Source organism: Anoplopoma fimbria, chromosome 24 (assembly GCF_027596085.1).
Source record: "Anoplopoma fimbria isolate UVic2021 breed Golden Eagle Sablefish chromosome 24, Afim_UVic_2022, whole genome shotgun sequence".
NCBI lineage: Eukaryota > Metazoa > Chordata > Actinopteri > Perciformes > Anoplopomatidae > Anoplopoma > Anoplopoma fimbria.
This window is the reverse complement of record NC_072472.1, coordinates 11,272,026-11,299,522: the sequence shown is the minus strand read 5'-3', so window position 1 is coordinate 11,299,522 and position 27,497 is coordinate 11,272,026. Positions and strand designations below refer to the sequence as shown.

Genomic DNA, 27,497 nt, shown 5'->3' with positions numbered 1-27,497 from the left:
ACAGCAACTGCCCATGAAGATGTCTAACGCTGACACCGTCTTAACCGCCACCGATAGGATGGTGAAATGTAAGTTGTTGTTTTTTTTTTTGCATTTGGTTATGGCTGTAGATATTACATAATATCTCCAGTGTGTAGCTCCCCGTGGTTTGGCAGGATATGGCCTTTTCATTTTTTTTTTTCTGTCGTGCATATTGCGGCCATCAAGTTGCGTTCACGGCCATGGTAGTGGGATGCTGCTGGAGCTTTGATGTTGATAAACAATCCGGTTTTCTTTGCTGCACTGCCCCCGCCAAGATCGGGCATACTGCTTAGAAGCAGCAGCAGCAGCAGCAGTGCAGCGGAAAATATGGATTTTTTTTTTTTATTGCACACGTTTATTTATATTTTATTCTTTGCTGTCACGATTTTGACTGCATCTTGGCTTTGGCTTGGTTAGGTATGAGATGAGAGAAGGAAAAAAAAAAAAAAACAGCTGAATAGCCGAGCTTGTGGTAGAAGCTGGGGCAGTGATGCAGCAGGATTTCACAGGCTTTTGACAGGGCCAGGGGAAGAGGAAGAGTGCATGAAATTGACATTTAATGGGGGTATATTTTACCGAGAGTGAGTCATGTTTTAATTTGATGAGAAAAAGGTCTGTAAGGTTTTCCAAAAAGCCACATTAGTAGATGAGGAGACGGCTGCTCTGTCAGAGAATGACTGAGGCTACAACTTGGATCAATGGAGGGTGATGAAGTGCTCACAATTGTGCCATAACTCATTTAGCGCTGCTCATTTTGACTATGGATCAGTTCACAGTCAGCACCGTGCATGAATATATTCACATTCAGTATATTATCGTAATGGCCGAGCAGCTCAGTCAGCATTAACAACTTTGTCCTTTAGGCTTCAGAGTTGTGGAAACCACAGAGTAATCTGCACTGTGAGATACACTTATGTGACAATGACTGCAGGCACAATGCATGTCCTCTATGTATAAGCTGTTATAATTGAAAAAGCTTTATTTAAGAATTATACTAACAGGTCCGGACCCTTAAAAAAAGTAACTGTACTGTCAGAAAATGAGCCAGGTACCTTCCCGAGGGACCCTTACAAACCTTTCCTGTGCATCTTAAATTCTGAAGCATATCCATTGTATCATACTGCTGACACAGTGGAATTGTATTTGCCCAATTAGCAGATAATACAGTTCAATGTTTTCTAAGGACATTTGTCATAATGTCCATAGTAAGAGGAAGAAGTTGGTCTTAAAAATGGCATTATTAGCTGTTGCTTTGAGAAAGAGCTCCCAATCAAGATGAAACAATTGTGTTTATTTCTTTGGCTTTTCTGACACCCAGGCATTCAAAAATATGTAAAAAAAAAAGGTTTATATCAGCAAACATTGCACAGCCAATAATTCTGACTCAGACTTTTGCTTTTGTAACATGCTCATGTAACATTTAGGATTTTTTGTCAGGTTTGAAACACTTGAATATTCCTTGTCACTTCTCTGTGCTCTCTTATTCTTGTACTCCACTTTTAAAAAGTAGCAAAACCAGAGTGATTTTCCAAATCTCGAAAGGCTGAAAAAAACAACAACAACAAATTTAGATGCAAGAAACTGCATCATGAATCTTGCAGGTGATCAAAGGGAGCTATCAAGAAAATGGCGAGTCAAGACATTTCTAACAGTTATTCTGTGTCGCACATAGAAAACTATCGAGCACTGATACTACAAGCTACACTAAGTTATTTTGTTCCCTGTATACATATCTCAATCTTAAACCACAGCAAGTTTCTCAGTGCTTCTCTTCTCTCTTACATGTTCAAACCTGACAGATCATATCTAAAGAGATACAGTAACTGCTGGTATGTGCGGTTTGTTTTCCACGGCACTGTCACCACCGTGCTGTGGGCATCAAGAGGCATATTCAGGTCAGTTATTTTGGGGACGAGGCCTTTAGTACACCTGTGAACTATCTTACTTTATTATAGCACCTTAGCAATATGATTTTATTAATACGTCACAGTAGCCATATTCCAAATGAATGAAAAGTAGGAGAACGTGAAGCTATAACAGTTTATTTTAATAAACAAGTGCGTAACAATGAGAAGCACTGCACTGAGACATAATATGTCAGCTTTAAACTTCACAGGCCGTGTGACAGGCTAAACATTCATTCAGCTGTCAGTAGCAAACATGCAAATTGATTCCAACAACACTTCTGTTGACATAAATAGTTTATCTTTGATGGAGCATTGGTTGGGTTGGCAGAATAGATTTGCTTTTCTCTACACACAAAGCGTAAAGCTGATCTCAGCTGGTGGAGGAAGGATGCAGGTGAGAAAAAAAAGCATCACGACATTATGTTAAAAGGTTGACACTTGGATGGACTGTGTGTTAATTGGTCCTCTTATAAATGCAGCACTGTCTAGTTAGTCCAATCATAGGAAGCCATTCAGCGTTTCCTGACTGGACCCAGGGTTGCTCATTAGCAACACAAAACCTGCCCTTGCTTAATTATTTTTTCCAAGCTTGCAGTAAAGGAGAAACCATTCTCAGGAAAATGTGTTTTGGTATAAAAAAGGTTTACAGTACAGGCTCCTACTCTTCAATATGATTGGTGTGTCTACCGCATGAGCAATTCCAACAGCATCTCTGTGAACCTCCAATGCAAATTGCAGTTTTTCCGTGGTGGCACTGCCTGTACTCCAACAGTCAGCTGCTGCTGCTGTTGCCCGGCAACATACCGTATTTCATAGTTCAACTCTGCTTTGGTGCTGAGCAGAAGTCAGCTTTTCATCTCAACATACATCTATATCAGTGCACTCGTACATTTGCGTCTACATATGTGCATTGTTTTCATTTGCTGAGTATCTGGGTTGCTTTTTGGGATTTTTTTTGTTATTAGTGGGTTTAATCCTTTGTTGCTTCATTCTCCCTAAAAAGAGCTAAGTGTTATGCCATTTTCAAAGCATCTGTATGTGGCTTTATTTCAGTTCATGTTACTGTTAAAAAGGTGCCAGCAATTTGAAAACAAAATGGAGTATTGTTTGTCCAAAAGTAAAATCAGTTCAGATTGATTTGGGTTTGTGCATTTTATATTAATTTAATGTCAATAACGTTACCTACAGCAATGTATTTTGACCAATTCCCTCCAGTTCTGACTCTTCTAAGATCATTTACAGTCAGTGTTGTTGTAGCTCATTGGCTCATTCACCTCCTCTCAATTCCAATATAAATTGTTCTTTGAAGGTAATTAATCACTGCATTTGAGACATATTTTTCAAAGTTGTAGCGTCACGCTGTCAAGCTGCCACACAACAACGTTAACTTCACTAAAACTTGAGACAGTTTGAGTGGTGACTGTGCTGCTGAGTGTGCCCTAGCTGGTAAAGTGTCAAAGTACACAATCACAATCACAGATACACACTGCACACTGTGAACATTTTTTTTTTTTTAGTGCCATTAAATACACTCGCTGGGGCACTGCCTCATTATCCCAGGAGCAGCGACTTTGAATTTCCTCTAGTCAAGCATTCATTATTAAAGATCATGTTGATCGTGTTCGGTTAAAGCCTGAGCTTTGAGACTCCTCCTTTGTCTTCTCTTCTTTTGGCACTGCTGAGTGGCCCTGTTTGCGATGCACTGCACAAATCTGGCAGGCATACCCTTACTCCTGAATGTACTGCTGCTGATGGCTTGTGTCGTGTGTACATATGGAGGGGGGGAGTAGAGCACTAGAATATTTTGTTAAAAATGCATTCAGATAAAAGTAATAAGTAGGTCAGAGTGATTCTAATGTTATATGATTGAACTATTAAATTAAAGACCATATTAAGGTTACAAAATAAGTGCATTAACTTTTTACAGTAGTTAAACAACTGTAGCCATTATGTACAAACGACAACAAATTCCATTTATAAAGACAGAAATTTGCAGGTTGTTCATACAACCAGTTATCAATTCTAAATATATTACTGCCTTCCTCAGTAAAGCCTCACAAGAGTTAACCAGAAATGACAAAACAAAATATAAGACAATTACACAAAAATGCACAAAAAATAAATAAAAAATGCTATTGACACCGTGGCGGATGCAAAAAGCATTATGAGACAACAAAAATGTAATAACCTGCCACTTGTAAAGCATAATAAAGCTGCACCAAGGCAGCCAGCACAGATATGTAAAGCAAAAAGAGAGTTCTTTACACTCAGCATAATGCAACACACACAATGATGCTTTTCTGGGCAATGCAGTGGTTGTTGACGTCGTCCTCTGAAGAGAGACTTTGTTGTTGTACTCACCTGTCTGTAAGTCATTCTGCGAGTCTTGTGCACCGCTAAGTCCTCCTCAGTTTGCTCCAGGTCAGACTTCTCTGCTCATTCTTTTCCAAAGCAAAATATAACCAGTCTGCTCAGCCTCTCGGGTTCCATTGTGCTCCTCAAATTCAGAAAGTTTTGAGCTGTAAGAGCACTCTGCAGTCACAGCTATGATAGGGATTATTGTGACAAACAGCAGAGAGGCTCACACATCTCACTGGAGGTAAAAGTTCCCTAGGAAATGTAGAAGTCACAGCTAAAGGATCAACCAGGAGCATCGTAGCATCTAGTATTCGAGGTAGTCCCAGCATTAACCTGTCAGTCATGCAACATCTTAGGTGTTTTTTTTATTTGGGCTACTTTGCTCGCATGCTGGGTGGTGCAGTAAATCTTTTTTTTTTAGGTATGCTGAGTTACAATAATTCTTACCATATCCATAACCCAGAATTTCATCCATAGTATTTTGCATTATTGTGCATTTTAATACTTGTTTTCCTTTTGATCTGAATTACTTACAACTCACACACTTAGAGTTTGCTGTGTTAAGCCAAATGATCTGTAGATTGCTGCGACTGAAGTAATGAACTGTGGTTGGATTTCACACGTTCGCAGGCAGTCTGTTGGGTACAGTAGGTGACTGGTGCATTTTAATGGCCACAGGCTTTAGCAGTCCGGGGAGAGTGCTGGATGAATAGAGTGCTTAGATCTTGTCTGAGTTTTATCCAGCTCTCGCCACACATCTGTACTGGAATCACTATTAGTAACTGACCGTTATAATTGTTGTAATAGACATTACTGGCATAAAGTTGCATAAGAAAATATATATCACATTTGACTGCAAACACTGCAAAAATAACTGAAGAGTGGTTTGCATTTCTGACCCATTTTAAAAAACAACTGATTTGTGGATATAAACATCTTTGAGGAATAATGGTGTATGACATCTATTTCTAAATGACTAAAAGATATTTATGTATAATAAAAATGTTCACTTGCTTCTCATACTTATTGCATATTAAGCAAAGCCATGTTTATGATAATGTTTTTCATTCCAAACATGCACATAGAGGCCTACAGTAAGTCAACAACGATGGATGCAGCAGAACAGTAATGCCTGCAGGCAAAACACGCAACAGGATTTCCGCATGAATTCATTGATGATATGTTTTCTATATCATCCCTGAGTGGTGTTCCCCGCTATTCTCTCGCAGTGCAACAAAAAAAAAGAGTACAGAATCGTATTATTTATGGCATCAACGGTAGCCATGGTTACCGTGATGTCCCCCCTGTTTAAATGTCACCATGTGCTCTGTCCTCAGCTGTCCCCTTCCCCCTGAGCCACCGCCTTACAATGAAGGAAGTGTTCGACTGCGAAGCGAAACCACGGGTGGATCTCCTGAAAGCCCACCTCACCAAGGAGGGCCGCGTGGAGGAAGCCGTGGCGCTCCGGATCATCAACGAGGGAGCGGCTATCCTTCGCCAGGAGAAAACTATACTGGACATCGAGGCACCAGTGACAGGTATTAAACCTGTTTCAGATATTAAACCTGGTCCTTGTCCTGCCGCACTTATAGTGAGCTGTAGGAACGTCACATCTGGAAAATTGTGATGACTCAGCATTCTGGTTAAAAGTATTTCAGCTGATCAGATATGACATTGGGTTTGAATTAGAGATGGTTAACAGCTGCTGCTTCAATTTGCTGCTTCAATTTGCAAATGTTTTTGACCGGCCTACTTTCCATATTAATATATGTACAGTATATGTGTACAGTAGGTAAAACATACTTATCTGCACACATACAAAGAAAACTTTTTTCACACTTAGCTTATATTAATACAGCCTAATACAGCAGCCCTGCAATGCATCTTAAATTACAAAACTTTATATTCAGTTTTTATTGTTCCGAGAGGTGTTGATATTTGAGACTGTGGTTTGTGGTGCTTATGAATCATATTGCATTATACCGAGAGTGTTTATGATATTTCCTCCACCCCTGTCGGGTCGGTGGATGTGTGACGTCATCTTACTGTTTGTTTGTTTGTTTACTTCTTTTTGGCATTTTTGGACAGTTGATAGTTGAGAAACAAGAACAGGGAGAATGGTATGACATGCAACAAAGGTCAACTGTCAGAATATATATGTGATGATAAAATACGGAGCCAGTCCTGAAAGAGTAAGTATAACATCATTACTCAGCGTATTGAACAATTACCTATTTATTAAACTCTTCCAGATTTCAATAGCTTCTTAGTTTCCCAAATGTTTCAGTGTAAGCATTAGTAAAACCTAATGAATAAATTCAAGAAAGTTGAACATTTAGCAGCTGCCTTTACACTGAAAAAGCCACAGTCAGCATAGTCCTCAAGGAGGATATCATTTCAAATATTTTTTTCAGAAGTGAATATTGTTCATCACATTTTCAGAGACATGGCTCCAACTTAATGCTATTGTTGCTTTATGTCTGCTGAATGCATAAGAAGATAATTGTTTGCTAGCATATTTGCCGGACTGTAGCTTTTTTTTGTTGTGGAGTTCTTTTCCCCAAAGTGGCAAAAAAACACAACAAATGTAGCTTTGAAATAATAGTTTAGATGTCTGCTTTTCAGCTGACCTTATAATGTTAGACTTATGTAACCTTTAAGTTTGTGAGTGTACCCTCCTTTTTATTGCAAAATGTATCGCAAATAGTTGCAGTAAAACTCTGCTGTAGAAAAAAAAACATGACCATGTCCTTTGTATAGTTGATATGTATCATTTAACCTTTATAAGATTATTGAAAAGTGAGTCAGCCATCTTGCCCTCCGGTGTGGGCGGGACATAAATTTATCTTTGTCTCTCTGCTCACATTGATAATGCTAACATGCCAACGTTAAACAGGTATGATGTTTGTAATGTTTACCATCTGAGTTTAGCAGTATTATGATGATGATGTATTTTTGTTATATGTCTGTATAGAGTCAGTCTTGAGTCAAGAAGAGAGGAAGACAGTAGAAAAAGATGCAAAAGAGGTCTTAAAAGGATGAAGACTGACACTGATACAGTTTGTAACAGTAGTACAAAAATAAACAATCCACTTGACTGGAGCGCAAGAGAAAAAGAAATGCAGATTAGAGAAATCTATATGAAATCCTTTCTGCTGGAAATTGTCACTTTCAGGTAGAATCATTGTTATTTTAAGGGAAATAGGCCAACAATATTTCAGAAACACTGAATCTCTCATTATAACTCCTCTCATCAAAGACTAAATTACTGGTTCCTTTATGGGTGAGGCGTTTCAAGTAGAGTGGACTACTGCAGTGCTTTGACTCTGAAGAAAGCATTATTGCATTATTCATTTTAAGTTAAATATATAGACCACATTCTGGCACTTGATGACATCAAAAAGTACTTGTGTAACTTATCTAGTTAAAAGTTGGTTTTAAGTAAACCAGCAATGTGTACATACATCAAGGTAAAAGGTAAAATGAAAAAGAAAAATATCAATTGCTCAAAGCCCGAAGCATCTGCACACATAACAAAAAAATGACTGTAATAACATTGTTTTTAGTCTCTCCTTTTGATCAACCCACAGTGTATCCTAGTTATATTCTAAAACCAGACACAAAACATTATCTATCCAAGAAATAATCTTTAAAAAAGAATTCAAATAATACCCAATCCTTGGTACTAGACACAATGTTTACATCTGGTTCCCCATAAATAATTTCACTTTGGTGCATTAAGGCCACAGTCTAATGTTCTTTATTTGAAACATGTCATTCAGCTTCATCAGAAACTGTGTGATATTAAATATACATTAACTGTTAATCAGTATCCCATCATCTTAATTGTCTTACTTGAAAGCACGAACAGTCTTTAGCCGAAACAAAGGTGACAAATGGATGAAATGCACACGGACTTGAAGAGAAGTTTCAGGCTCTTCATCCTGACTGGCGTTGGGAAAATGGAGGCTCTATGTATTAAGCATGAAATATAGATGATGAGTACGATTGTGTACGGGCATCTATGAGCGTGGAGTTCTCTGCTGTGTCTTTGTGAGCTTGAGTTGTGTTTGAATGTCTCTGCAGCTGTGTGTGTGTGTTTGTATTCACATATTATTAGGCGTTTATGCACTTGTGAGTCTTCACTTGCATAGATGTGTTCCACGGGTGTTTGCATGTGTGCGTGTACGTATGTGCGCATGTGTGTGTGTTTGATTGCTTTAGTCACACAAGCAGTCTCCCACTCACATTGCTCTAAGCTTTGAGTGGGCGAAGGCCACTGTGGAGCTGATAGGGGAGACGGAAAAGAGAGAGGAGATGGAGGATGAGTAGGAGAGAAGGAGACAGAGGGAGATGATAATGAAAAATTGAAGGCAGTGAGGAAATGAGATGTAGGTTTGCACTCCAGAGCCATAGTGTTCACTGCGAAAAAAAAAAAAAAAAGTGTGTATCACCCCTGGGAGCTCGAGCTTTTTCTACCTCTTTGAGGTGAGAGCTTCTCATGTCTCTGTGGAGGAATGAGGCCTTTCAGCCAAGGACCGTAAATATATCTCAATAAGAAGACGACCTTAGGACAGGAGAAGTGTATACCATTATATTCCTCTTTTGGTGTTTAAATACTGGAAGTGTGGCTTTAATTGTAGATTATTTATATATTCTTGCTGCAAGAAAATGCATTTACAGGACTATTATTTACATAACCTCCTTTGTTGCTCTGCTTACTGTTAAAGGTGAAGTCCATCTTCCTTTTACATTTTGAGCTTTTACAACACTTTTAGTGACAATATTAATAATTTGTATACTTGTGAAGCGTGCTGGGACATGGTTAGCGTGTTGAATACAATAATCCAGAGTGATAATGACGAACTGTTGACATGCAAAAAATCATGGAGAGTGGAGCAAGATGATCCAAACACAAAGAGAATACAGGCAACAGGAACTTGAGGAAATTAATCTTTATTTACAGTTTTTGTAGATAAGGCAAAACTGAACATCAACGATCAAACCCAAGATCCAACAAAGACACGTCAAAGCCAGGATTTGAATACAAACTAAACTGACGAGAGGATGAAGTGCAGGTGGAGAGATGGGTGGAGAAGCTCAGGTGAGGGTGATGAGGCGATGAGGCAGGAGAACAGGCAGGGAGCTGACGGTAAAAGTACTGGGAGCAGGAAAGAAGCTGATTGGCTGGGAGGAACTAATGAGGCTGATTCAGAGCAGGTGTGTAGATGGGCAAAGGAGGGGAAATCAGCATAGCACAGAAAACCCATAAATCAAGCAATCATTACAACAAACACAATATATTACCTTTATCCAATATTATAAGTGTTGAGATACAGATATTAACACAAACTGTAGCACTGCGCTGCCCACCCGCCTGTCTGTCTATTTATAAAGCTAACTTGTGAGCATGAAATGAAGATCCACACTGCTGACCTGTACAGCCGTGAAGTTCCTGCCAGAATATTCTCTACTGTCTTCCGTTTAGTTTTTTTTTGTTCTTCGAAATCCTCAGAACCAACAGATAAGAGAAGTGAATCTCTGGCTCTCCTTACAAATGCAGGCGTTAACACACATCTCCAGAATCTTTTTTTCTAGAAGAAAAACACCCTTGATATTTAGCCTCATTACTGTATCCAATTATGTGTAAGTGTGTTTCAGAAGCTACAAGAGGTTTGAGAGTTGTATCAACGCGTAGTGAGGCTACTATAATCGTTTCAATGAGTGGAAATAGCATAATAACCAAATGATATGACAGACCTGTGTATTTGTTGTTTTTAAAAAAATATAAAAAATGCAAGACGGAGACAATGATATTCAATCAGATTCTTTGATTCTGTAACGTTTGCTGTCCTTTGCTTGTTTTCCAGTCTGTGGTGACATCCATGGGCAATTCTTTGATCTTATGAAGCTGTTTGAAGTGGGAGGATCACCAGCCACAACGCGGTACCTGTTCCTCGGGGACTACGTGGACCGTGGCTACTTCAGTATTGAGGTAAAACCACCAGAATGTTGTTAAGGCCGGCATGGGGGAAGCTTCATATATTCAATACAGTTCATTGAGTTTCGCATTGAATAAGACTTTGTTTATGTGTTTGTTTTGACAGTGTGTTTTATACCTCTGGTCGCTGAAAATCCTCTATCCAAAGACACTATTTTTACTTCGTGGAAATCATGAATGTAGACATTTGACAGAATATTTCACCTTCAAACAAGAATGTGAGTACCTCTCAGTGTTAATAATATTTTGTTTTTTATTGTTTATATATTTGTCCCTCTGTGACTTGCTAATGTCACGTGTAGTCTGGAGCACTTTTTGTAGAGATTACAAGTAATGCACTGGGACTGTCAAGTTAATCCTGTATGATGGCACAGAAAAAGGGAAAGGAATTATGTCTGAACAATTTATAAAAAAAAAAAAAAGACCTGATAGCACCTTTTTTTTTTGTCCTCGAAGAATTAATCACTGTCTACTTTCTTGCAAATATTTCAATGTACTAGTTCTGTAATTTTATGTTGTTCTATATAAAAAATGTCTCCCAAGAACTAACCAACATGCAACATTAATTGTATGTGCAAAGGTACCTGTTTCGGATTCTTTTTTATTTAAATATGTTACAACTGAGAACATTGATGCAGCTGATTACATTTCTCTCATCCGCCAGGTAAAATCAAGTACTCAGAGCAGGTGTACGACTCATGTATGGATTCATTTGACTGCCTTCCCCTGGCTGCACTCATGAACCAACAGTTTCTGTGTGTCCATGGCGGGCTCTCACCTGAAATACACACCTTAGACGACATTAAAAAGGTAATGACATACTGCTTCGGTACTACCCGGTCTAATGGACATTGTTTTTTTGTTTTTTTAAACCTGCCTTTCTGCTTTCTTTATGTTTAGTTGGATCGGTTCAAGGAGCCGCCGGCTTTTGGGCCCATGTGTGACCTGCTGTGGTCTGATCCTCTGGAGGATTTTGGCAACGAGAAAACCCAGGAATATTTCAGCCACAACACAGTGCGAGGCTGCTCCTACTTTTACAGGTGAGCTGTTTCTTCTCTTTCCCTGCAGCAACTCCAGTCCTTCGGGATTATTATAACTTTAAAACTTGTCCATAATTAGAAACTTAAGAATATAAAATACAAATTTACTAAATGATGCACTGCAGTGTTGCTTTCATGCATCCAATAGTCGGAAACTTTGTGTTTATGCCATCTTGGATTGCGAGCAATCGCCTACATCAAGTGCCTATCAAATACTGCACTGATTCCATTAGCGTGACCCATGTGGCTCGTTGAAGGTCTCTAATTACACTTTAGTTTTAAAAGAATGAAAGCTTGCAGCTCACACTGCTGATCCTTCGACAATAAATCCTGCCTGAAACATACAGGGAACGCTACAAAAAACGAATAACTTTATGTTGGTTGATCATGAACCAGGTGTTTTCCTCCTCACACCTTTAGGCCGTGTATTTTAGAGAAAGAAGAAGATGGGAGAGAGGGAATGACATGCATCAAAAGGTCAACACCCTAAATAATCAGTGACGATGAGATTTAATTTAATCTTTCAAGAGAATTGCAGGAGTACAGGGTGAAATTTGTCTGTTACACAGAAGCCTCGCAAACCGAAACTCCTAATATCAAAAATAGATGTTAAAAATGATTAATAGATATCAAACATTTGTTGCTACCTGAGCAAAACTAAAAAGAACAAAACAAACAATAGACACAAGCTAAACACCCCATAATGGGGATAACATAGGAAGGAGACTGACTGATTCAATAAACACCCAGGTATCCATAAAGCATTTAGACAGTGTCTGTGTCTATGTGTAAATGGGTCATATTGTCTCGTGGTTAACAACTGTTGTTGAGTGGCGGTTGTCTTTTTTGACTTACAGAACAGATTGTCACAGACAAGGGATTAGCTGGGTGAACCTGGAGTCAAATGAAAATAGAGGGAGTGAGAGAGGAGTGAAATATAATGGCGAGGCAAATTGGGAACGGGTTTGTTATGCAACTATTCAACCTCCGTGACAGAGCATGTAAAAGAAGGAGGAGTGTGAGCGCTGTCCCGATATTGTTGTGAGATGGAGGAGAAGCTGTGGAAGTAGCTCCTGATGGTGGTGCTGAGGAGAAGAGATTAGTTGGCAGTTGTGGTGAGAGTTTTCTTAATGAAGGTTTAGAACAGTACAGACCCCCCCCTGCGTGGGAGCTGCAGTTCTGCTCAAATCACCAAAAAGTAAAGTCCTCTGCCGCAGAAGAAATGAAATGTATGTAATGAAATTACAGTTCAGATTCACATTATAACCCATGCAATTCTCATTTCAGTGTGTTTGCGGGTGCAAAGGGAAGCGTCAAGGGTGACATTTGCTCTCAAAATATGAAATTGTGTAAAGTGCTGACTTTTCTGTTTCATAGTATGTTTCCACAGAGGCAAGATCGCCTCGTTACTCCGAGGTTACAAAAGCAAAAGAAGCAGTGATCAAGTCTAAACTTCCCCTTTTCACTGCTGTTAAATGGTCACCGATGAGAAACCATCTATTCACAGTGAGAGAGGAGCTTAGTGAGGATTATTCTGTAGATGTGTGGAGGATGCTGCTATAATAGTCATCTATCTCCCCATGGCTTTGTTCTGCCTTCACTCTCAAACTTACCTCTCCATCATTATGACTCTCGCCAACTATACAGTACGTATGCAGCACAGAGAGACACATTCTCCGGGGGGATTTGGGGGAAATGCAAGAAAAATCTCCATCTGAGATAAACGTATGTGTTTGAGAGGAAGAGAAAAAAGGGGAACATTAAAATGCAATCAATCAATATTGTTCGGTTATTTTAGTTTCAGCTACATACTGACAATGACTGATCGTTCCAGTTAAATGAACTGTACGCACAAACACACACTGATGCATTGGCCAGCGTATTTTAAATCCCTATTCAAATGTTCCACTGAACCAATACTGAGCATTTTTCACAAGTAGCCATGCAATTGCTCGTTCCTCAGAGCTGAGAAGAATGTTTGAAATAGATGAAAATTGCAGAAAATCCTTTCGTACAGTAAATGCCAAGCCCGCCTGCCCTTGGATTTTCCTATTTAATTGTAGCTTTATGTTGACTACAACAGAATGGATGAATTGTAGAAGACTTGCTGGAATAGGAAATTCTCCAGCCTCCTCTTTTGATGAGATAAAACAAATCTAAAAACAAATCCTCCCGTGTTTTAAAGAGGTTTTACGTACAGCTTTTATATTGAATATCTTATTCAAATGCAGGCACAAGTTTAGACTTCTGATGATGTTATGTAGTGATGCTTTAACACATACGGGTTTGTATTAAGTCTATTTCATATAATACTGGCTACACTACATGTTAAGTTACATAACATTGTCAGAATTATGTTATTATTAAAAATGAAGCACAAACTTCCCGAGTCTGATTTCTTGTGCAGTGATTGTAATTACAAAATGTGATTGTGCTCACTAGTTATGGTTTAAGAGTTGGGGGGGGGAATGAATGTGATGACTAGCAGCTCGACAGATGGATTTTCTTAAGGGAAAGAAAAAAAACCTCTCAGTTTCACACTCACAACACAGCACTTCCATCTCTCTCTATCTCCTTCGCTCGTACTCACTTGTCAGATTTCTCGCTCTCTCTCTCGCTCACAGTCTCACCGACACATAATTGTGTGTTTTCACAAAGGGGGAGAGAAGGAATGTGAGCCGCAGGCAAGCAATGTGTGTGTGTGTGTGTGTGTGTGTGTGTGTGTGTGTGTGTGTGTGTGTGTGTGTGTGTGTGTGTGTGTGTGTGTGTGTGTGTGTGTGTTCCCTCGCAGTAATCAATAAATACCGTTGGAGCGGACCAAAAAATAAATTAGTACATAGTGTACGGTGGGATCTGTATTTTTATGTCATTACATTACATTTGTGCCAGTAGTGTGCACAAGGAACAGGAAATACTGTTTTGTAGCTTTAACAAAACATAATTGTGATTAAAGTGTAATGCAAAAATATGTCTTATTTCTAAGTTAGAAATGCACCGTAGATGCGTTTTTAATAGAAACTCTTACATAACGCTTTACAGTTCTAGAACGGTGTACTGTCGGCCATAGTGGAAAGAGTTACAGCGTATCCATGTTAGTGTGTTACGCAGCTATTCCTGTAATTTATATACTGGCCACCAAGGGAATATTAGCCATGTGACCTAGATATGTGAGGATGGCACAGTTTCGCCAGGTGCTCAGGGCACAGCGGCCTCCTTGTTTTTTTTTCTTCCGGTATAACCTTTGAGTACTTAAATATTTAAAACACTTGTGAAAGTTTGATGGGTGCATGGATGGAAGTGACTGTAAGACAGTGGATTGTATCTGGGAGAGCGTGTGCTACTGTAGGTCCGGAAAAAATAAAAAGGAATGGCTTTGAAGCAATGTCTTTGAGCTTCTCATATTTCCTACTCTTCTCAAGTTTATTACTGGACTAATATCCAACTGACACAAGCAATTTGAAAATGTCACCTTTGCCGTAGCAAATTGTGATGGACATCGTCACTAATGTCTGACAATTTATCAGCGTAATAGATGAATAAAGAAAGAACTACCAGATTAATTGATAACAAAAATAATTGTTATTTGCAGCGCTGTACTAATAAGTGAATGAGCCAATATGGATCATTGCAAACAGTAATTAGCAGATTGAGACTAAAATATGTCTAAATGCCTGCGCAGAAATTTGTAAAAGAGCAATAATATATTTTAAATGTGTGCCACCCAATGAACTCCTTTAGGTGAACACTGGTGTGCAAAAGACCTTCACCGACAGAATGGAAGTTGTTTGCAGTGCAGTCGAGGACCTGTATGATTTATATTTTACACTTTTGACTAATTCCTTTACCCAGAGCATCTGTGAGTGCCGTCTTCGTTAGCACTCTTTTGACAGGATGCACAGCTGTTAGTGAACATATAATATGCATTGTTAATTCAAACTCATTAGCAGCTATCATTGTCGTTAAAGAATACATTTCTTAGAAAGATAGCTAAGACAGTTAGATTAATCAAGCAAATGTTTGATAGCAACAGAATCTGTGAGTGGGCTCGCACTAACGACTGAGGGATCTGAGGATATTTTATCTTCTCTGATGTTCATTTAGAAATAAAGGAATCACAAAGGACTTTTCAAAACCAAGACTGATTGAGGTGTTGCTGAATTGAGGGCATTCAAATTTATAAAAAGAGCTAATCAAACTGTAATTTATAATCTTTTTTTCCTCTAACCCAGGAGACACAGTTTGAAGGGATGATACAGTGAATGACATAACACAACCTTCTAGGTATTACATAACTACTGTGGTGAGGGCTGCTAAATGGAAGACTACATTCACACTGCAGCTGGAAGTGTTCCCATTCTGATTACATGTCCCTCCTGTGTGACACCGGTCGGATGTTTTCTGTCGGATCTTGTGTTTTTATCTGCTCCATATCTGATCCATCACATTGCAACTGTGGTCTGAACTGTCAGATAGGAAGTCATGTGGTTTTTATCATCTTTCTCCGTGGGACAGCTCATTGTCCATCTGGCCGGACGCACATGGAGGATGACTTCGGCATGCAGCCAGTGGAGAGATAACAATAAGAAATATCACAATAAAATACGTAATGGAACAGAAAAGATAAATGGGATCAAAATCATCGGAAGAACCAAAACTATTTCAATAAAATAGGGTGAAATATCTATTTAGAAGAAATACAAACTCAATACTCACATTAGCAGAATACATGTTTCACCACTACACACATATACGGTATGACAAGATAAATGGAGCTGTGAAATTTGGACAGCAGCAGCGGGAAAGGTGTGGCAAACAGTATTATTCCTTTCAAAAGGTTTTCCTGAGGCAACATTATGACTTGACAGCTTGAAATGATATGATATGATAAATGCATCGCAAATATATATATATGGGTTGCCCATATTTTATGCCATGTGTGAGTGTAGCGTCGCACTCAGTTTGGCTGAGCTACCTCGCAGACTTCCCCTCCTTTCAGGCACATTTCCTGTCAGCTTAGAGCTGGAGGGTAGGAAGCTCCAACTGAAGCCCATACCGGGTTAGTTTGTTTTTAACTGCAACAGGTAGCTGTTGGATTGGTTTTCACACCGTTGCATCAGCCTCAGCCAGGCTTTCATAAATGCATTCATGAGTGATGCATCTTTTGTTCATTTTCTGGTGAGTGAAACTGCATGTGGAATTAGTAACCTGCAGTATAAATGAAGATCAGATGAGAAAATATTTAAAAAAATTCTGTCAAGTTCTGTGTGCTTAATTGAATGGATTTCATTATACTATATTACTATATTTTTATTTTACAGTACATTAAAAGCATTTTCAGTGACGTCTCTAAACCAAATTTTTATTCAATCTTTTCCAGTTATCCAGCTGTATGCGAGTTCCTGCAGAGTAATAACCTATTATCTATTATTCGAGCCCATGAAGCGCAAGATGCAGGGTATGTTATCCCTACAACGCACATTACAAGACACACATATCCACACAAACAAAAATAGACACATATTTACATATATCAAAACAAGCTCTGCCTTTTCTCTCTCTCCACCTCCACCTGACCGCTAAAGATACCGGATGTACCGCAAAAGTCAGACCACTGGATTCCCATCCCTCATTACCATCTTCTCAGCACCAAACTACCTGGATGTTTACAACAACAAAGGTCAGAATTCCTCTTTGTTCATTTTATACCCGTCTTTGATTCAGTTTGTTGTTTCATTTGCAGGTCTGTCCTCTTTGTCCGTTTGCATTTCTAACATATGTTTGCACAGTTTTTTTTTTTGATTCACAGAAACGATGTCTGAGTGATATTAAAAGGTGCTATATACGACATTCAGAGCAACATATGTTATTATGTTATATGTTTTATGATTTGTTGAAAACGTCGGGCTGGTTGCTTGTGCTTTTAGTGCATGTTAGTGCATGTGAGCGTGCCACACTGGTTAGATACCCGAAGCTGCTCTGCACTACGACAGTAACAGCTGATAATGCTAATGTCATAATGTAAGTGTCCGGTTCCCTCTCAGGTAAACACCGTTAACTCTGTCAGCTCTGTGCTGTTGTTTGAACTGTGAGCACCGTTAGCTGCCAGCCGCCGGCTCAGCTGTCCCCATGTTGAGAGCTGTTAATGGGCAATAGAAATGCCCCTTATCTCTTCATTTGCACCTTTAAGCTATATAAAACAAGACTTTGTCCAAACCTAGTATATGACTGGACCGTGTATGGTCAATGTGGGATAGTCAGCCGAAGTAAACTGAAGATTTCCTCTCTGATCCGACCACCAACACCTTACTGCTCTGAACGCATCACTCTCTCCCTCTCGCTCAACCACACACTTCTTACGCCCACACTACGCAAAAAATCAAACTGAGACACGGACACACAAAAAAAAAATATGAATCCATTCTTACTATTGATTAATCATTGTTTTAGGACATATGGTTACTATAACTCTCTAAATAATAATAATAACAATGAAAAAAAAAAGGACATTATGGATTATAGAAATGATAATTTTTCAGGGAAGGTAGACAATAAAACAAATTTCATTTAGGAAGTGGATTAGATGATTGATCACTGAGGCAAAGACGTCACCAGCTGAAAAACTCATTTTGAAAGAGCAATGGCCAATGGAGAAACTCCAACTTGACCTACCGATGGTGTAACTTCATCACTCACTCAGTGACAGACTAACGTGTTTATAGAGCTGGCCCCCGCTTTGCTGCGGTAAGGCCATTATAAATATTCCTGGATATTTCCATAGCTACTTCATATATTTTCTGTGGCTATGTAAAGTAGACAGGCAGGCCTTGAGACATGAATTTACTGTTTCATTAAATGTTCCAAGTCTTTAGCTCTCTGCAACACCTGCACTTCTGGCCTTTTAACTGCGTCAGGGTTAGACTTCTTGAAAAACACTTGACATCTGATGAAAATGACTACCATGGGCTCCTCTCACTTAGCTTTTTTTTTTAACAGCAAAAACTGGATTGTACAGGTTAATGTATCTGCATTAGCTTGTGAGCAGGCATAAGAATGCATCAGGGAGCCCCCGTTTGTTTGTGTTCTCAGATCTGTGTCTTGGTTGCTATGGGCTATGGGAGATGGGGAGCGTGGGAGGGACTGTCGGCATCGCTGACTATCTCCATGTGGCTTTATCCCTCTTGATGTTACAGTGTCAGCAATCCCTGGCCTCAGCTAGGCCATCTAGTGGTCGAATGTCTCGTTTTCTGCTCTGTGTCTGCTCTCACACATACCATGTACAAAAAAATATGAAACTGGGTAAAATAACTTTACATGAATACATTTGAAGAGAGCATTTATGAAACAGTAGGCCTCATGCAGCTATATTTAATTCAATGTCTCTTAATTTTCTCTTGAGAATAAATATAAGAAAAGTCACCTACAGATGCACTGAACATACTTTAAAATCCAAATCTGCTCCGCTGAATGATGAATCCTACCTGATTGCTAATTGGAGGCGTGTGTCACATTGTTTATTATTAGCAAAGATAACGCCCCCTAAATACTATATTATGACGGCGTTGTTCCAAATACTCTGGCACATGCACAAGAAATGGAGAGCTGCAACTAAAAAAAGACTGTAAGAAGAACTACAGAAGAATTTAATTTGAGGGTTCTGTTAAATAAACTTAAAAAGAGGAAATTTGATTTTCCAGAGTGTTAGTACTCACATTAAGGAAAATTAATTAGAATCAAAGAGCAGTATGTCAGCCATTCAGAAGCAGAACGCACGCAATATCAACCAAGGGCTTTTATAGTCTTTATTGGGATCAAGAGACCAATATAATTGTTTTTCAGCTCAAACATTCAATAATCTAATCATCATAATTACTCTAAAACATATAATAATCTAAATTAATTATACTAATCATACAATATGTTCCTCAATTTTTTTAAACTCATGTTTCATTCATTAAATTGGAAAAACAAATTTCGGACTTTGAAAACAAGATGTTTATCAGTTATCTTGGTAACGGTGCTCTCGACCACTATTGGAAAATATAAGAATCATATGTGAATCCCAGAAATCAATGGGTACTAACAAAATAAGAACAAATTGTGAATCGGACAAAAATAAAAGGAAATTTGTCTGTGTAACGCTTCATGCATGTGGCCCAATGTTGTGCATTTGGCTATGCAGTGAAAATATCTTGCACAGTGCACACTATTTCTTTGTTTTTTTTGTTATGTAAATATGGATTTGTATACCACCTCATAACTATTTATTTAACGCGAAAATACATTTGATTCTATTAAGCATTTCTGTTAATAGATGGAGTAAATTTTTCTCTACTGTCTCTCTTCTTCTTCTGCACCAACAGCTGCTGTACTGAAATATGAAAATAATGTCATGAACATCCGACAGTTCAACTGCTCACCACATCCCTACTGGCTGCCCAACTTCATGGACGTCTTCACTTGGTCTCTGCCATTTGTTGGAGAGAAAGGTTTTAATTGTTTCTATAGCAGACGTCTTCTGATATGTGCCAGGTGTTTTAAAAACCACTTCACCTCCTAATCTGTTATCTTCTCCCTCTGTTTGTCTCCAGTCACAGAAATGCTGGTGAATGTGTTGAGCATCTGCTCTGATGATGAACTCATGATGAATGATGAAGATGAGATATTTGATGGTAAGAGATTTTGTAAATAATTACTTGATAGTGTCTCATTTAAACGTTGCATTGTGGGTTATATTCAGACTCCATACAGTAAACTAGGTGTTTCCTGGAAGGAGATTGGCTACATGGGCTGGATTTTGGGCTTCCTTTGAGAGCAAAATTAAATCATTCTCTTTTCATGTGCTTTTAATGACCACCTCAACATTTCTTTACAGTGGCATAAAACCTGTGTTGTTACAATACATGTATTGTAAAATTAATAATTGTCAAATTAAAACTAAAACAGTAGCATGTAAGTAAAGATTTGTGCTGCATTGCATTACAAAACTAATCAGATAGGCTATCAAGCAGAATTTTTGATTCACTACATGCAAGCTATGATGAGTCTACAGTATAGAGTCACATGGGCATATAATTACAGTATCTAATGCATTACAATGGCCTATAATAACAGTGTGTTTTACAATAAGAATGCCTATTATCACAGTAGGTTATGCATCAAGAGTGCGTCATAGAACCCTACAACATGTTTCTCAAGCATTATGCATCCGTTGTATCAGAGAAGCCTATAATGACGGTATGTTTATGTATTTCTTTGCAGCAAATGCAGCTGCAGCACGCAAGGAGGTGATCAGAAACAAGATCCGTGCTATTGGGAAGATGGCCAAAATGTTCTCAGTTCTCAGGTAGACTTTATGTTTGTGTGTGTGTGTGTGTGTGTGTGTGTGTGTGTGTGTGTGTGTGTGTGTGTGTGTGTGTGTGTGTGTGTGTGTGTGTGTGTGTGTGAATGTAAGCATGATTGCATATTTTTACGTTTTGAAACGGTATCAGGTGTTTCTGTGAGTGCACACACTTTGTCAAAATGGGGGCACAGAGTTTTTCTCCACTTTGATCGGGGTTCAGTGAAGTTTTGTGACCTGTTTGCCTGCCTCTCTGTTTCCTGCAGAGAGGAGAGTGAAAATGTGTTGACGCTTAAAGGCCTGACGCCCACTGGCATGCTGCCGAGTGGGGTTCTCTCTGGAGGCAAACAAACACTGCAGAGTGGTGAGTACAAGGATCAGCATAAGCCTTCCCTCTACCCTTTACTCCATCTTATTTTTGTTACATCTCTTCATCACCATTCTCAGTCCTACCATTGGTCTTACCTCTCTATTTCTCTCTTTCCTTCTGTGACTTAAAGTCGAGATGAAATAAAAAAAATGCCATTTTAATAACCCTTTTAGACCTATTTATTTGAGACAATATGCAAAAAATTAATGTCTTTGTATTTTACAATAATCTTTTCTACCTGCAATACAAAAATATAACGTGTGCTACGTAAGCTAGTACACACCAATCTCATCCAATAATATCATGACATCCATCCATCCATCCATCCATCCATCCATCCATCCATCCATCGGTCAATCTGCAACTTTTAGTGACAAGGGAGGTGGGAGTGTGGGTCCTCTGTAGCTCTGTATGGAGCTATATTCTAAGCACGCCCTATTTATTGCAGTCCAATCAAATTCAAAGGATTTGATTTAAATCCCTCATGTAACGATACAACCCTCAAATACTCAGTTTAACTGGGATATAATGCGAGCACAGACACTAAAGACGCTCTAACTTCCGTAACTGGAACTTTGAATGTAGAGAAGCCAGCAAGCTTTGCTTTTTTAGCCCTTTAGCAATGCTCTAATCACATTTAAGCTATGGAAGAAAAAACTAAACTGCTTAAATTGAAGATGATTTTCTTACCTATAAGTGGCAGAACTTACACTAACAAGCTCTATAAGTTACTACAGCTAACGTGTTAGACTACAAATGCCTATATTGAGACATCGAGCAGAAAGAAGAACATCATGTAAATCCAATTCTCACTTTCTCAAGTCTATTTTTCACCCACATTCTGGACACAGCTTGGTCTACCAAATATTTACACCATATCTGTCTCTCTGCAGTTTACTTAATGTTTTATTTTCAGCCGAAAGCTGCACAGAGCTGAAGATTTCAATGCAGATATACAGTGGGATTGAGAGTACAAGCAACCACAAAGAGCCATTTGATTCAGCTTGGAGTATTTCGAAATCAAGGTTTAGTTATCTCGATATCAATCGCTTTACTTGTACACAGAACCTTGGTGGGATCCAGAATTGTTTTGCCCTACTGCATAATTATGAATCCAACTACATTTCTTGGTAAGACCCACCATGCAGAGACGATTGGTTAAGGTTCCACAATGACCTTGAGTAGTATAGATCTTTTGTCAGTGCGTAGGACCTGAACAAATCAGGTTGCTGTGACCTTGCTGAGCATGGACGCTTGGTGAATCCTAGCACTCGAACGCCACACAGGGTGGGTCTTACCAAGAAAAGCGGTGGGATTCATAACAACGTGTCACTACTGGTGTGCTGACATCAAGCAATTATTTTACACTGACTTCAATATGTTTTCAATTGTGAAATCTATTTAAAATATCTAGTGCAAAGTTATTTCTGTCCTCTTTCTTATGTCTATTAGAGCCTCGACTCATTCTATCACTCTTTCTGTCTAAAAATATCTGTCCTGCTCTCTCTCGCTCTCTCTCTCTCTCTCTCCAAGGATCTATCTTTTTTTATTTTTCATACCTAACCAAAGACTGACACTGATTCTCTCTGTATTGAAGCATGGCATTCCTCTGAGTTTGGCTGCATTGCCAGTGAACATGTATATCTCATCTGGCCTCACACGAGCCGCCTTTTTTCCCGCTGGGGCTGCACTTTAACATCTGCATGGCTTAATCAGGAGTAACCTGCTCCCCTCCTCCCCCCCTCAGCCACCATTGAAGCCATTGAAGCCATCGAGACGACTGATGAGGATGGAGAAGGTAAACCTGTGGCCCATCTTCCACCCCTCCACATATTGTCAGGGTTCTCCCGCTGCAGAGGGCCACCTGCCACTAACACTTCATGCACACAACAGCTCACACGACAATAACCCCATCGAGCATTTCAGACATTTCACAGGACAGTTTGATGCTGGTATGGCTGGATGGCTATTGTTTTCTAATGGGTGCCTGAGTGGAAAAGAGGGAAAATATCTCACCGTTAGCAGTACTTGCAGGGTGGGAAGCCGGTGAGGGATCGTAGTCTCGTCACTGTTTGGTCGAGGTACAGTAGAGGGAGGGTTGGGGAACTGGGGAGGTTCCACAAATTGTTGCACAATAAAAAAAAAAGGATTAAAACACTGCAGAGTCAAGTGCTGCTAAGAGATGCATGACTACAATTATTCATTGTCTTTGGTTTGGCTTGTAAATGGCCTCCATCTGGTTCTAAAAAAGTGTGGCATGCACAAGAACAAGAAAACAGAACGGAGCATCTACATGAAATATGCATCGTGAAGCCTCAGGTCCTCATGATACGTCCAGGGTGATCATTGCTCATTAAACAAGAAGTTTCGGTTTGAGACAGTCATTTACGGTACTAACACTAATATATATTCTTATGTACAGTATATCTTACATAGTTGGAGACATTCATTGTTAGAAATTGTTCTTCTTCCAATGAGGGTAAGTTATTTGGCTGCATTTTGCATATTCTGCTGCATGTGTTTGGATAGTTTAGAAAAAAATGACAAAAATGCCTCAAGTCACAGGACTTCGTAGACATCTTTCTTCCTTATACAATTGTGTTTTTTTTGTTGGAACTGAATACTGAGATGGGGTATGTAAACTCAGGGGGTGTAGAATGTGTAAAACAACAGGATATCAGTTGATGGACAGGCAGTTTTACTTGATGAAAGTCTGTTCAATGTTGAATCTGCTAATCCTGCACAAAAGTAAGCAATAAGTAGTAGTATACATGCAGATAAAATGTCAATATTTTGTGCCAAAAAAAAAAAAAGCAGCTCCTTTCACTTAAACATTTTAAAGACTTTTACAACTCAGCTTCTTATATTGTTTGTGAGGCAAAAAAAGTGTCACAAGGAGTATTTTAGGTCTGAAATTACAGCGATAACTGAATGGCATATACAGGTAGTATGTAACCCTGATTGATATCTTAGGGGGAAAAACTCTATATACTATATGAAATGATATCTGGAATATTCTGAAACCATCGCCATTACAAGGTGAGCCTGATACCTTTATGTGTGTTTTCTCCTTTCAGCCATCCGTGGGTTCTCCCCCCAGCACAAGATCGCCAGCTTCGCGGAGGCCAAGGGCCTGGACCGCATCAACGAGCGCATGCCACCTCGCAAGGACGGGGTGAACCACGTGGGTCAATCCATGGGAAAGATGAATATGTCAGAGGCGAACGGCACGGATGACAACAGCAACATCCAGTGATGTGCTGTCTGAGCCTCAGAAGCGTGCAGCTCTTGCGCTGTGCAGCAAGACTTTGCCAAATCGGGAATTCAGGCCTCAGAACATAGAAATAAACCAGGCCCACAGACAGAACATGAAAATCTGCAGCAAAACTTAAACGGGCGAAAAAGGTCATTTTTTTCATGACAGTATGTCATTGCACAGTCGGGGGGGGGGGGGAGGGGGGAGGGGGAGAGAGCTGGGGGTTCACAGCAGAGGGCAGAGATAAAGAGAAGGCCAGAAGGCTGCAGCTTGACTGAAAGTGAGGTTGGAAGTTGTTTCTGCCTGTTGTTCCCTTTCTCAGCTCAATTACAGGCTGAAATGTTGGGAGTTGTGTTGTTCCGAGTGCTGACAAGTGTCTGCTCCTTCATTACAGGGCCTGACAGAAGACATAATTGCAGTATCCATGCCACACAAATCATGTTACTGTTTTATAAAGTGTTTATTATATATATCACTCACAAATTCACTTCATAAGGTAAAGAATCTTGTTTGCCGACAAGTTTTGTAATAAAAAGTCACACGACTTTGTGAGAAAGACCGAAAGCTCAATGTGGACCTCTTAAAACTTGCAGTGCAATTCTTACCAGTTGACTTACATTTATTTATTTACCTTGTAGTAGGATGCCATCGTCCTGCAGAGGACAGAGGACGGGGTGCTCACTTAAGCAGTCTGAGATCAAAATCGTCCTTGGGTACGTTTCAATAGTCTCCTTTCCTCTCCTCCCCAAATTATCAGTCATCTCCTAGCAAGAAGTTACTTGGAGGGGATGAGGGAAGACAGGGAGGGGATGAAAAGAGCGTTTGGAAAAAAATATTTTCTCTGCAGGTACTATTTTATCACATAGATCATCTGAAAATGCCTCCAAAAGGAGCACACTGTCCCATATAGAGATGCAACTTGAGCAAAGTCCATATGGAATCTAAAAGGTTTATATTTTCATCCAGACCATAATTAAATAAAAAAATGTTTCTCCACATTAAACATTTAAGAAACATGGCATTTTATCAAGCTATACCTCACACACTTTCTGGAAAGCATCCTCCACTAAAGGAGGGTTTTTTCATCTCTGCATCGCTATGGCGACAAAGCAGCATTAACAACCGTTTCTGGACCACAGAGGGAAAAAGAAGAAGTAATTTTGAACTTTGGGACATGTCCTGCTATCACACACTATCTGATTATTTCTCACCTGCTTGTTGCTAAAGACATTGCACTTTTTGCTGTGCTGCAAATTCAATGAGATTTCATGCCTAAGAGCTAAACTAAGTTCTATGTCAGTGGGAGAGGGAAATTCTACAAATTTGTGAATGCATATATTTGAAATATCCTTTATTTAACAACCAAACTCTATTGTGTCATTTGAAATTAGCAGGCTTAGATTCATCCAGAAAATGTTTTCAAGAGATTTGAAGATTGTATCCTAACCAGAATTGAATTAATTAATGCTTACTTTGAGAGCAAATGTGATATATTTTTCACTGAAATTGATCTAGGATTAGTTTAAAGTTGTCAGAATTACTTCCCTACATTAAGTCTGAGCACAGTGTAGACCTGGCATTTGGTTTATTAATGCATCAATATTGCATCAAATTGTGTACATTGCATATCATTTCTTGTTTTTCAACCGTTTTTCTAATCTGATCTAATTTGACAGTGCAGTACAGAGCAGAAAGAGGCCCTAAACTTGACTGACAAAGTGCACCCTCACTGTGATCCACATTAAATATCAAATCTAAAGTCCCAATGACTGATAGAAGAAGAGAAAAGTAACTCCATTTAAACAGGAAACATTCTAGATCTTTCAAAATAAATTATTAGGGAAAGTTGATACCAGTGAAGCCCCAACCTCAAGCAACACTTAATTTCACATAAATTTCTAGAATTTCCTTTCATACATTAATATTTTTTCTACTTTATATTTCATCTTTCTATTTAATGATAAAGGTATGTGACTTAAGGATGGACAGAAAGTGATTTTTAACACAGCATCTATGGTATGGAACGCATCAATGCATGCAATTAAGTTCCTAATTGTTATGTGAGATTATAATTGTGATAGTTGTGTTTCAAATAGTAAACTTGAATTCTTTTATTTTTGAATTACATTTGTAGTTTGATTTGTCTTGTTTTATAATTTTTTATAAATAGGCTTCCTTTGATTGTTTTTGTCCATTTTTTTCATTCTGTTATTTATTACCACTGCTTTTAATTTTATATTGATTTTATTGTATGCAGAGATGCCCTTCTGAGGTGTGGAGCCTTGCATTATTTTTTTTCTGTTGTACTGATGTACAGAAAATGTTCAATAGTGTGAATGAATATAATCTCAGTGAAAAGCAACTTTCAGGCTGCCAAAGCATGATAGCATGGTTTTCAGATGTAAATGAATCGGACACTAAGAAAATCACGTGTCGCACTTACGTTTAACAGGAAACATTGTACTCTGGTTATATTTACTGCTGATATTATTATTGTTACAAATTAGCTTATGGTTATTTTTCTTCCTCTGTTTCTGGTTCTTGTATGGTCTACATGCATATTTCAACAAACAAATATAATGGATTTTATCTTGCAACGTTTTTTATTATCTATGGAAATATGTTTTGGCATTTGACTTCCTAAATGATACACACATTGTAAGCATGCCCTATGGGACAAATCACATTTTTTTACTCTTGAATAAAATATGCATGAACAAAAAAAAATGTGTTGCATAGTTTCTAACTCACTGACGGATATATTCATGCTAATTGCAACTTTTACAATGACTTACATCCAGATACAACCCCTCACAAAACAATCACATGTCTTACCTGTGTACTGTGTAGCCAACCAAGAATATTTAATACACAAAGAGTATCATAAAAATCATCACAATACAGTATGTTACATCAAAATAAAAAAATCTCAACTGGTACAGAGATGTTTACAATTTGTAATTTTATGTAATGTTACCATAATCCAAATGATCTAAATGTGCAGTTTTATTAGTTGGTTAATTAGAAAGATCCTTTACATACCTGCCATTTGCTCATTCTGCCACTGCAGTCAAATGCAGCAATGTACTACATGATGAATAAAAATGACAACAACAAAAAAACACCCACCAAAAAACCTCAGGACCATTTTGTATCTAGCCCTCTATCATAGGCACTTGAATGCACCACAAGTACAAATGTTGAAAT

The 27,497-nt window shown here is 38.8% G+C and overlaps 1 protein-coding gene across 2 annotated transcripts; it reads left to right on the top strand.

The window, feature by feature from the left end:
• Positions 1-13: 13 nt before the first annotated feature.
• On the top strand, positions 14-24,290 carry ppp3ca (protein phosphatase 3, catalytic subunit, alpha isozyme). 2 transcript variants are annotated; one of them, XM_054625916.1, is made up of 14 exons: positions 14-68; positions 5,624-5,824; positions 10,157-10,281; positions 10,394-10,505; positions 10,952-11,097; positions 11,188-11,327; positions 16,705-16,782; positions 16,910-17,004; positions 19,688-19,813; positions 19,916-19,996; positions 20,586-20,670; positions 20,931-21,028; positions 22,782-22,832; positions 24,112-24,290. In XM_054625916.1, exons 1-14 carry the CDS (start codon positions 14-16, stop codon positions 24,288-24,290), a joined length of 1,572 nt encoding a protein of 523 aa, XP_054481891.1. The 2 variants fall into 2 exon arrangements, with proteins under 2 accessions (XP_054481891.1, XP_054481892.1); XM_054625917.1 differs by lacking the exon at positions 22,782-22,832.
• Positions 24,291-27,497: the final 3,207 nt, after the last annotated feature.